The sequence below is a fragment of the Pteropus vampyrus genome, unplaced genomic scaffold (assembly GCF_000151845.1).
Source record: "Pteropus vampyrus isolate Shadow unplaced genomic scaffold, Pvam_2.0 Scaffold43, whole genome shotgun sequence".
NCBI classification, from domain to species: domain Eukaryota; kingdom Metazoa; phylum Chordata; class Mammalia; order Chiroptera; family Pteropodidae; genus Pteropus; species Pteropus vampyrus.
Genome location: NW_011888824.1, coordinates 2188304 through 2200208, shown reverse-complemented (window position 1 = coordinate 2200208; position 11905 = coordinate 2188304). Strand labels below are relative to the sequence as shown.

General features: G+C 34.8%; 1 protein-coding gene across 1 annotated transcript in view; it reads right to left on the bottom strand.

Moving 5' to 3' along the window:
* Positions 1 to 11905, bottom strand: part of ARHGAP18 (Rho GTPase activating protein 18) — a 115888-nt gene that overhangs the window by 42850 nt on the left and 61133 nt on the right. The window contains exons 3-5 of the mRNA XM_011358728.2: positions 10577 to 10812; positions 7108 to 7171; positions 2729 to 2907 (exon numbers count right to left, since the gene is read on the bottom strand). Coding sequence (XP_011357030.1) covers positions 2729 to 2907; positions 7108 to 7171; positions 10577 to 10812 — 479 coding nt within the window. The remainder of the gene's footprint in view (positions 1 to 2728; positions 2908 to 7107; positions 7172 to 10576; positions 10813 to 11905) is intronic.

Here is an 11905-nt window from a genome sequence, read left to right as displayed (position 1 = left end):
TGATAGCTCAAGGCTAGAAGTTAGACTTAGTTAGATTTTTAATACACCTTGATTTTAGTTTGACATTTGAACCATGTTTTTGTTTTACATACTTGCAAAACAAAATACAAACTAAAGAAAAACAAGTTTAAACTGTTTTCTGATAATCATATTGTTGATAGTACTGTTAGTATTGTTATCTGAGAATGCTTTATACTATAGTGGAGAATAAAACAAGTAATTATGTGGTATTCTAATTATATTATCTGATGTATCATAAGAACCACTATTCTCAGTACGGAAGAAAGAAGACACAGGTGTACTTCTGTCCTCTCAAAAGGCTTTAAACAATGACCAACCCAGAGAAAGCGATACTCATAGTGTCCTGATCATAGTCATAAACGTACACTTCTAATAAATGGAACCGATGTTTCTTGAAACAGACAAATACGCCAGATTAAAATGGGAAATTTTGCCTGATGTCATGTCATATACATCTAAAACCATAAGTTGATAGTATTTATACAAGAAAATTAAAATAAAACAACACTAAATGGTCACTAGTGATGCTGGGGAGCAAAATAAAATTGAAGACTGGTAAGTAAAAGAAAGTAACCATTTTGAGAAAGTTTTTTTTTTAAAGTAGTCAAACTAATAAATTTTAAAAAGAAATTAGACATAATTTTATAACCATTAGTAAAGGATCCAAGCATTAATCAGCAACAGCTGATAACTTCACAAAAACAGGAAGACAACCAGATATTTTGTGTGACTCTTAACATAGAGTCATATGTGAATAGTCTTCACCAAAAAAAATGAATCTTGATATGATAAATCTAGAGTCAACCAATTTAAAGGAAACAGAAGAACATGGGAATAGAATTAGTCAAAGGCAGGGAATTCCCTACAAATTAATAACTAGATTTCTTCAACAACTAAATTTCAAGGGAGAGAGGAATGGAGAGAGGGAAGGAAGGATTGGGTGAATGAGGAAGAGTGATAAAAGAAGTGAAAGAGTAGGAAAGGGAAGGAGGGAGAGAGAAAGAGAGACACACAGGAGAGAAAGAAAGAAGGGAGGAAGGGATTTAAAGAGTCTTAAAAGACATAAACCTTATTTGAATTCTGAGGCAAATAAACTGTAAAAAAAAATTATGAAATCTGTAATACAGTTTGAAATTTGAACACCTGACTGAATATTTGAAATTAAGAATTGTTAACATTTTTAAAGACATAATAATGGTAATATGGATATGACTTTCTAAAAATAGAAACTTCTTTAGCTTTTAGAAATAAATATTGAAACATTTATAAATAATAAAATATAATTCAGAGATGTTTTGAAATAATACAGAATAGGGAATTGGTTGGGGGTACGGGTACATCAGGACTAGCCATAGGTTAATAAATGTTGTGGCTAGGTGATGAGTATTTGGGGATTCATTATAGTATTCTTTTTAACATCTGTGGAATTCTATAAAACAAACAAACAAACGAACATATTTTTTAAAAAAAAATGTAAGACATTCAGTAGCAATGCGAACACTCAGTACATAAAGCCTGGTTTTTAAATACAGTCTACTACTAAAAGGAACCAGGGCTCCTTGATGAAATGGATTCTTTCAAGTCTGAGATGAGAAAAGTACAAGGTGAGCCAAGAATATTTTGTACTAGAAAGCAAGAATGTAAAGGAATGTTGAGAATATGTTAACATGATATGGAAACCATCTTGAAGGGATCCTAATGGTCAAAGTCGGGTAAATTTGAAAATCAAAGAAAAATGATAATGTTTTATAAATCACTAAATGAAAAAAGGAAGCAGTCTGTAGTGATATTCAATAACAATAAAAGAAAAGGGAGAAAAAGCAATTATATAGAAGATTGCCAGCCAATCAACGTAGAAGAAATAATAGAATTAGAAAATCACTTTCTTAATCTCCAGTTTAATTATTGTTTCAGGCAAGGATTACAAATGCATTGTGAAACCTCTGAGTAATAGGTTATTACTGACAAATATGATATTCATCCAGTTTCGAGGATCATAAATTAGTATTAAGTGTACATAGGAAAAAGTATCTTTACATTGGGGAGATCTGGTGAACATTTCCTTAACCTAAGTGCTCAAACTTCCATCATCAATAAAGGAACCATTTGACATTGTGCTCCTCTTTTGATGATGCAGTAGGAGGCAAAAACATAATCTATGCAGAAGTTTGGCCAAAAATGTTTAACTTGAATCTAGTCATGAAGAAAAATACAAAATCAGAAATCTGATTCGGACTCTTTGAACATAGTAAACAAAAGCAAGGAACCTGATCTTGATTCAAGAAAACCAAAAACGATGACATCAAATGCAACATATAACCCTTGTTTGAATCCCAGATGGGGGTGGTGAAGGAAGAAGCGATAAAGGACAATAGTGTGATAATTGGAGAAAATTCACTATAATAGTATATTAAATACAATTTTAGTGTTCAATTTTTGAAGTACTATAATTGTGTTTTGTTTTGTAGGCCCTTGTCAAATTAAAAAAAAAAAAAAAGAGTATATACCTGACAGCACAACATAAGATGTAGAAAGAAAGAAAGCAAAGTTTGTAAAATGTTAACTGTTGACTGGATTTAAATGAAGATTGTATGGGTATTTGCTATACTATTCTTTCAACTTTTCCGTGGGTTTGATATTTTCAAAATATAAAGCTGATTAAAAATAATCACTTCTATTAGTGACATCTGAATAATGTACTACGTACAGGTAATAGGGTATTATTGCCTTGGCTCTTCTGGGTCCCATCCTTGGAGCTCTCTTTCTGATTGACGGCTTGCTCTGCAAATGATACCTCCAGGTTGATATCTGTTTCAGAGGCAGGTGTTTCCTCAGGCACTGGTAGGATCTGCTCCTTTTCACCAACATCTAGGTTAGATGCCTGGTCTGGGGGCGGGAAAAAAAAGATCCAATTCACATGTTTGTTTCCATGTTTCCATGTTTCCATGTGTTTCCATGTTTGTTTCCATGTTTCCATGTTTCTTTCCTTCCTTCCTTCCTTCCTTCCTTCCTTCCTTCCTTCCTTCCTTCCTTCCTTCCTTCCTTCCTTCCTTCCTTCCTTCTTCCTTTCTTCCTTCTTTTTTTACTTCTAACACATCGACTATATGAAAACCTTTAAGAAAAGTACTGTTTACTATAGGCAATAATTAACGGTTATTTTAATTGTCAAAAGTATATTCAGGATATCCTACCAATGGTGCACAGAGAGTAGAAGGGGGATGGCAGCGACTAGAAATTCTTAGCTCAATTGTAGAATCTTTCCCTGAGGTCACAATTCTTAGATTGGGTTGAATTCCAAAACATTGCTCGATAATCTCAAACTCTGACTGAAAAACCTCACAAAAATTTGGTCGATTTACTTGTTGTTATATTTTACACTGGGGGATTAAAAGCCAAAAAAGAGAAGGAGAAGGTTAGTTGTAATTTGTCTTAGAACTGGCGATATCCTATTTAATTTCCTCGCAGTAGAACAGATTCCTGGAATAGACCTCTTTACTCCCTGCATCTCCTTTCTGGAATGTGACCTACCTATCACAGTAAAACTTTCAAAACAAGAGCTACTGCCAAAAATTTATCACTGTGGGAGTCAGGTCTGGAGGTACCTGGTACAGGAATCAATAGGTTTTGCACCTGATTCTATCAAAGACTACCAAAGGTCCTATAACTATAAACCTAGTCAAATAATTTCCAGACATTTATTTATATCAACATTTCAAAGGTATAATAAGTTTAACATTTGTTTGTTTGTTTGCTGTTAATTCCACAGGGAAAAAAATAATGTTTAAAAAGCTTTGCTGAAAACACCAGCTTTAAGCTTTGGTGAAAATGCTTCTAAATTTGACTATTTGATAAGTTTTTGCTTTTAGTACAACTCGTATTAAAAAAACTCTGGAACCAACAGCAAGATTACTGTTATTTTCTCATTGCAGACCTTTAATTCATGGTGAGCTCTTTGATAGTATTTATCTGATGTCATCTATGCCACATTTTATGCTTTTCCAACTCCTGTGATAATTTTTAAATTAGAATAACCAGACTTTTATACAATTAACTTTTAAACTATTAACTTAAATGCCAAAGCACAATTTTAGTTTTATTTTCCCACTAATTTACACTGTTTTATGTTTCACTGTGAACATGGATGTTGGTTTCTTAGGAAACCATTTTAAGGGGGATAAAAAAGATTAGCCATTTTCCTAAATTAGAAGCTTCTTTTCCAGAAGCTGACTATATATGGACAAGAATTTTAAAACTACTCCCTTTTTCCCTCCGCATCCCCCACTCCGGTCAGATTTACAATTCACCACCACCACCACCTTAAACGAATGTCTTGCATTGAATTAAAAACTGAGTAGAGAAATTATAATTAAGTTATAACATATTTTAAAAATATAAATTTCCTCCAAAACATGGCAAAAATGAAAACAAGCATGGTATATAAAAGCATAAAAATTCAAATGGTAAATGAAGTTAGGGTAGATAGTAGAAAAAACAGTTTCAGTGGGATTGAGGGGGTGCTGCTACAGGAAATGGATAGTGAATTGTCTAACAAAAGTATTCATGAATCAATTATCTACTCTCAAAGAGAAAAGTTAAGAGAATGCTGAGATAAACTTTTTGACTCTTAAAGTCTTCAAGTAAATCATATGATTTCTTTAATTCATTATCCTCTGGTTTTGAAGTGGTAAGTAGCATTGGCTTATAAACATTTTACAAATCTTAAAGTTTTCCAATTATATGAAATATCCCGAGGGCCTTTATTTTAAAAAAGAATTTTCCTTTTTATGGAAATCAAAAAAGAAAATAAGAAAATACACATATTAATATGAAAGTTATAAAAATTATTTGTGCATTTTTATCTAAATGTATATATTAACGCTGAGTATTTCATATACACAGAGTTGTAAAATTTGCTAAAATGTTAAGGTTGATGCTTAATGGTAGACTAATTAACCCTTGCTACATTACAGCTCTTAGAACATTAAAACTTGATAACCTTTTCATTTCGAATAAATATATTTGACTAAACATGTACAAAAGCCCAAGTGTAGGGAAAACACTTACAATAGACTATGTTACCCATGCCTTTGGATTTCAAGCAGAAAGCTGTACTTTTGCACTCCAGACATGCATTTTATTCCAAACCTTTCAATGTTTGCATAACGCTGATTAATTCACTGGCTAGCAAAAGAGTATGGCATTGCCCAGAACAGGTGCAGTAGTAAAGACTCAGTGACTTGGATGGTGTTACACACATTCTCTCTTATTATTCTGATTGGAGACTCTATGCCCACTTCACAGCATTCCAGCAAAAGCAGATGTAAATCAGACAGCAAGTTTGTTACACTTCACTAGCCTGCTGCAAGCTAGACTGGAAAGTGCTCATATAATGAACTCATCTTCCAGAACTTCTGTTTATATAGCCTATATCACCATCTCTGGCAAGGGAGGAAAACATCAAGAAAAGACAATGTTTTCCTCAGTATTCATTTAGCAACTGCCAGTTGCTCTTCTCCAAAGCCTAAAGCATATTGACATTGGCACAAAAGGTTCATCTGTCTCTCTTGATGACCCAGTTCTCTAGCAGGCCAGCACAGGCTATTCCAGCTAGCTTGCCACTTCAGTGTTTGGTGGTATGTAGACCTGGGGAAACACGTAGTAATTTCATTCTGGGGGAAAAAAAAAAATGCAACTAAAGAAACCTCCACAGAATAATAAAAAGGAGGTGCTTTCATAAATAAACATATATAGACATGTATGTGTCTATACCCACACATGCACACAGTTACATGTATTCACAGATGTGTGCGTGTATTTTCTTCAAAGGAAGGGGTGCAGGAGAAAAGTTCTCAGAAGAATATGAAAGGGAAAATTGAGATACTGGATGCTCTAAGACTCTAAAATGCCCACATATAATCTTGGACTAAACTCCTGATTTTTATAGGATAGTTGGGAACAGTTCCCAGGCCTCCATAGTCTCCCTGTACTCTTCCCTAACCATTTCCAATCCATGTACAACACTAATGACATGGGCCCTCCAGATGCCAGGTCTTAAGAACAAAAACAAAAGAGAAGGACAGTCCCCTGGCTAAAATCCCACTGCTACAGACCACTTCTGTTATAGTTTTTAAATAACAACACATGAAGGATTAAATGTTTAAGCTTGTCTATCATTTTAATTTTGAACATTTTTCTTTATTGTAAATAAATGAAATAACTATAAATTATTTCTTGATAAGTACTAACAAAGTCTTAATATTTATTTTGATCCATGCCTTGAATTTCTAATCTATTTCTAAATTAATAGGTATTAAGGAGGAAAAGGACGTAAATGAGAATTATAATCAATTGTCAAAAAAAATTAACTATTTTAAGGTTTTCTAAACTTTCTGAAAAGCAATCCACTTATCAGTGGTCCCCAACCTTTTCGACATCAGGGACCAGTGCTCCTATGAGAATCTAATGCCTGATGATCTGAGCTGGAGCTGAGGCAGTGATGCTAGTGCTGGGGAGTAGCTGCAAATACAGATGAAGCTTCACTCACTCACCAGCCCCTCGCCTCCTGCTGTGTGACCTGGTTCCTAACAGGCCACGGACTGGTACAGGTCACCTGTACACAGCCCAGGGGTTGGAGACCCCTTCATTTATGGATTGAGAACTTATGATTTGAGAATAAGGCTTCAAATCCACTTTAGCTGTATGGCCTTGGAAAATGACTTCACATCTCTAAATTCTAGTTCTCTCATCTGTAAAATAGGTTAAAAACAATACCTACTACACAGAACTCTTGAATGTATTAAATTAGGTAAACACCTCCTAATAGTACCTTGCACATGGTAAGGATTCAAGAAATGTGACAACTATGTATGTAGAGAGGCTAGAACAGAGATACACAAACATTAAAAAAATTTTAAAAAAATCAAAGGCCCACTATTTTCTCAGCCTTCTATAATTATCTACTTGAGTACTTTATATTATTATTTTAATAGAATTTGCTTACTAGAATTGAAAGTGAATGTTTTAAAAGGCTGTATCTGTTTGTTATACTAATAAACGGGAAAATACAAGAGAACAGGTCCAACATACCATCTTTTCCTTGGTATTTGTTTTCATTTGTTCTGACTGACTGTGATTCAGTGCCATCTGGAGCCTAAAGATAGAAAATGGGCCATTTAGTCATCTCCAACTCACAACCAGAAAAATGGTATTGCAAATAATTCCATTACTAACCTTTCGAGTATAAGAAATGTATTCAGAATTTTAACAATCACAGAAAAAAGTACTATGGTTATAATCAACAAATATTTTATTATCCATGAATTGTTAAGACACAATATTAAGTCCTATGGGGAAAATAAAAAACATTAAGAGTGTCCCTGCCATCAAGAACACCACTATTTAGTTGAGGGGAAAAGACAAACACATCAAAAAAGCTAGTAATAGCCATCAATAAGTGAGTAGATGTGGTCTATCTGTACAACAGAATATTATTTGAAACAAAGAAGAAATGAAGTACTTATACATGCTACAACATGGATGAACCATGAAAACATACTAACTGAAAGGAACCAGTCACAAAGGCCGCATATTGAATACTTCTGTTCCTATATACTGTCCAGAATAAGCAAATCATAAATAGAAAGCAGATTAGTGGTTACCTAGAGCTAAGAGGGAAATATGGGGAATGACTGATAATGGGTAAGAGCTTTATTTTGGAGATGATGAAAATATGTTAAAATTGATTGTAGTGATGGTTGCAAATCTGTGAATATATTAAAAAGCAGTGAACTGTAGACTTTAAATGGGTGAATTAGATGGTATGCAAATTATATCTCAATAATGCTATTATAAAACAAAATTACCAGTTGACATGTAGGTAATAAAATAGAAATCTTCAAATTAAAAAAAGCTCATAACAAATGTGAAAGGAATTAAAAATAAATTATCAAACAGGTAATAAGAGCACCAATATGCAAAGGAACTCCTTTTTCAAGCAGTTGGAGCAATGACATCTAAGAAATGTCGCCCTCCAAGGGATTTATGGACATGGTAAAACATGCTGACGCCAGAAAGTGTGGCCGAGCAGTACCAGCACTACCACCTTTCCAAGTCAGGCTTGAGAAGGAATTTGGTAATCAGGAAGAGGAGTCTAGATCAATCATACACAGACGTCTATTTGAATGAACTATTTTTAAAATAATCATCCTACTGGATTTCCGTCTCTACACTAAAGAAGGTGGCCTTTCTAGTCATCCTCGTCATAGCTTTTACCTCAAGCTGTGAGCCAAGAAGCACTCCTCCCTCCACCTGAAGTCTAGGTAGAGTCCAGAAAAGCAATGGGGCAGGTACATAGAGACTGTTGTTAGTGTACCACACAGAGTGACGGTACCTGGGAGAGTGTACAGTGACTACCAAATCACAGAAGTGGTAGAAGGGTCATGGCACTACTTCAATCCCCCTCTGTATTAAGCAATACAACCCTCCTTCCTTTGCCCACGAGCCTGTCATTGGCACAATGAATACAACGAGCGATTCTAATCTTACATGTGAACATGTATTTTGGAACATGTGGTCAGAATTGTTTTCCTTAGCAATTGAAGATGACAGTGCAGATGGTATTCATTTCTGTATTATATTTCCTAGTGTCAGCAAGGGCTTCATGAGGAAGCATTTAAAATAAAAGAGCTGAATATGTACTTATTTGAGAACAAGAACTATAAGTGAAGATGGCTAGCCCATGTTTGCTTGAGGAATGGAGGATATATTCTAATGGGTGGCAGTGTTTCAATTAAAGGCATGCAGTGTAAGCAAGTTAACATTATTTTAATTTACTTGTGCTATTTCTCCTTTAATGACTTGATCAGATGATGCACTCCAACAATTACCTTGGACTCAAATGATATGGTTTAGGCATTACCAAGAATTTACTGAAAAAGGTTGTTTCTAGCACGTAGTAGCAACATCCTCGTGGAAACTGAAGTGAATCCTAGGGTATGTATTTTGCTTAAGTTCAGCTCTCTGCACTTCCACCCCACTTTTCACTTCCTCTTACCTGCCTTAGAAAGGGTTCTTTCATTGGGAAGGATATGTCATAATCCCATATTTCCTTACCATTCATTTTTCTCAGCTGGAAACCTACTCCAGTGGATGTCTCAAAAATCACTGTCAGTGCTTAACTACGTCACAGCAGCAAGATCTCTTGCTGCCTGGAACAATCCAGTGACCCCAAAATTATAAATTAGACTGGATTTGATTCACAATTGAGCATGCAAATGGAGTTTAGATCTATAGCTATAAAGGATTTCTTATAAGAATGGAATGTCTACAAAAAGCAAACTCCCTCTACAATGACAGAAAGATACCTTAAATATAAACCTTCTCATTCCCTTATTTCTTTTAGAGTCATAACAGTTTTGTTGTTTTGTATTTATAGTGTAAATAGAATCTCATGCTTGGATTAGTTAATATCGGAATCATGGAAACCCAAATATAATAGGATGCATAGGGGTTAAAAATATACTCGAGTCGAACAAATTTAGGCTTACTATCTACGGGACACTGCGCAAGTTACTTGTCTACGAGCCGCAGCCATAGAATGGAAATGGTGATACCTCACTTACAGGACTGCTCTAAGAAGTAAATGAAATAAGGCAAGGAGAATGGTTACCAAAGTTAAGTGCTCACGAGTGGTGGCAGCAATTATTGGTGTTATTATTATCATTGCAATCATTGTTCAATATTCCTTTTGTTTGCTCTCATTCCAACCACCCTACTAGGTTTTTTAGGCTAGAGCTATTCAGTGTCACCTGAGAATAATAAGCCAGAATGTAAATCAACTTTAATCCTAAGAACATCATTTAGTTCAGCTGATTTTTTTGGTAGTAAGACTTTCCTGATGAAGGAATAAATTATATTAATTTACATTTTGTGCAAGCTCCTTATGTCCTCATGGATGAATAGTAAATAGCCCACCAACTGGCTGTTTTGGGCTGTTTTGAGTATTACTGTTCTGGGCAATATGTCTCTTACCGTGCCTTCTTTGACATTTTTTTTCACTCATCAGTCCCAGAGTCTCTAGCAGACTCCAACAATAATGAATAAATTAATACAATTAATAAATTATCCACTAATAAATTAATCATCTTAAAAAATATTTACTCAAATCTTCTATGTACTAGGCACCATGCTAAGTGCCAGACACAAAAGGGAAGCTATCTCATGTTTCCGGGTTCCTGCTTTGCAATTCGGCTGCAATTAGCTCCCTTACATTCCACTTCCAATCATCCCCCAATGTGTCTAGGAAAAAGCAAATATTCCTACAAGAGTTAATAGATAAGGAAGAATCCCCTACCTTTACTGTTCTGTAAAGAACAATTGGTAATCACATTGTCTGGGGGATTGGGGCCACTCCTAAGATTCCAAAGTCACCTAACACAAGCCTGCACAGAGCTTTAGTGCTTGCATATAATATGTTTTTAATTATTTGAATTGGATTGGTCTAGTTGATTCTAAGCAATTATTCCTTTGCTTTAACATCAAAACAAAGGAAACCTACTTTTTCTTTTGACTCCCTCTGTTGAGCAAATATGTCTCTGACGTCAGGAATCTGGTATTGTTTGTTTTTTTTCCTTAAGGTCTGGGAGACCGTCTCTACCCGTTTCTGAACAGCTGCTGCCTGGGTCCGGGTCAATGTTGATAAAAACACCATGCTTTCTTGGGGATCTTCAGCAGACTCTCCAAAGAGATTGGACAAACCGGCCTCCTTAAGCCATTCTTCTTCCAATTCGCCCTCTAAGACAGTAGAGAAAAATGGCATTTAAATAAAAAATGAGAACTTTCACATCTTTAAGCTTTTAAAAAACTCTTGCTGAAACTCTTCTATTGCAACCAAACCACAGTGCTAAGACTCATTATATGAAACTTGGACAACTGCCATAAACTCTAGCCACAAAGATATCAAATTTTAGATCTATTTCATATATACTCAATTAAAATTTTTAAATGACTTCACATGTAATTAACCTCTATAACTTCTCTGCAGATTAACTATAGAAAGATAATACTGTTCCCTTTCTATGAGCAAGCAATGAAAATATAACTTATTTCCATTAAGTTACAGAAGGAAGTCAATGCTGGGGATATCTGTTAAAGTCCTGTTTCTTGGCTTAAATTCAGTACTACCCCAAAGTCCAACACTAATTGATGAAAAAATTTGTTTTCTCTGTTCACTGTAGCTGACAGGAAGTGTGGTAAAGAAGTAAAGAGCATCTGAACATCAGGAACTAATCAATTTCAAATTAATTTTTTTAATCCCTCTAGTCAGCACATCAGACTCATGTTTTTCACAAATTAAAAAAAAAAAAACACTATTTTCAGCAAAAAAATAGTTTACTTTAGGCAACCAATTACATAACTGGATCAATTCAAAACAGTAAAAGCAGAATGAAAACAGTAAAGCAAATATTATGTGAGATCTTAATAAAAATTATAGAAAAACAAAAAGCTAGCTAGAATATTTTCACTCCAAGCATCAGTTTTATAGAGGAAAGTGAAAGACCAGCTACTTGGGACACATAAGACTGGTATCATCAACATCATCTCTGAGCCCTTATACCATTCACTTTGGGCAAGTTGTTTAACTCCCAGCTAACTCCGTTTTCTCATCTGTAACCTATAACACAGCTATCCTGGGTGACTCATAACCAAATGTGAGCATGTTATATGGGAAGAGCTTTGCAGGACTCTAATATAGCTCATATCACATGGTGTAGTACTGACTGGTTTGCCTGTCTATCCTTCTATACTATATAAACTCCTTGAGGGTAGAAGTCAGTATTAATAACCTTGCCTTCAGGAAACATAATATAGTGCCAGACATTCTGCA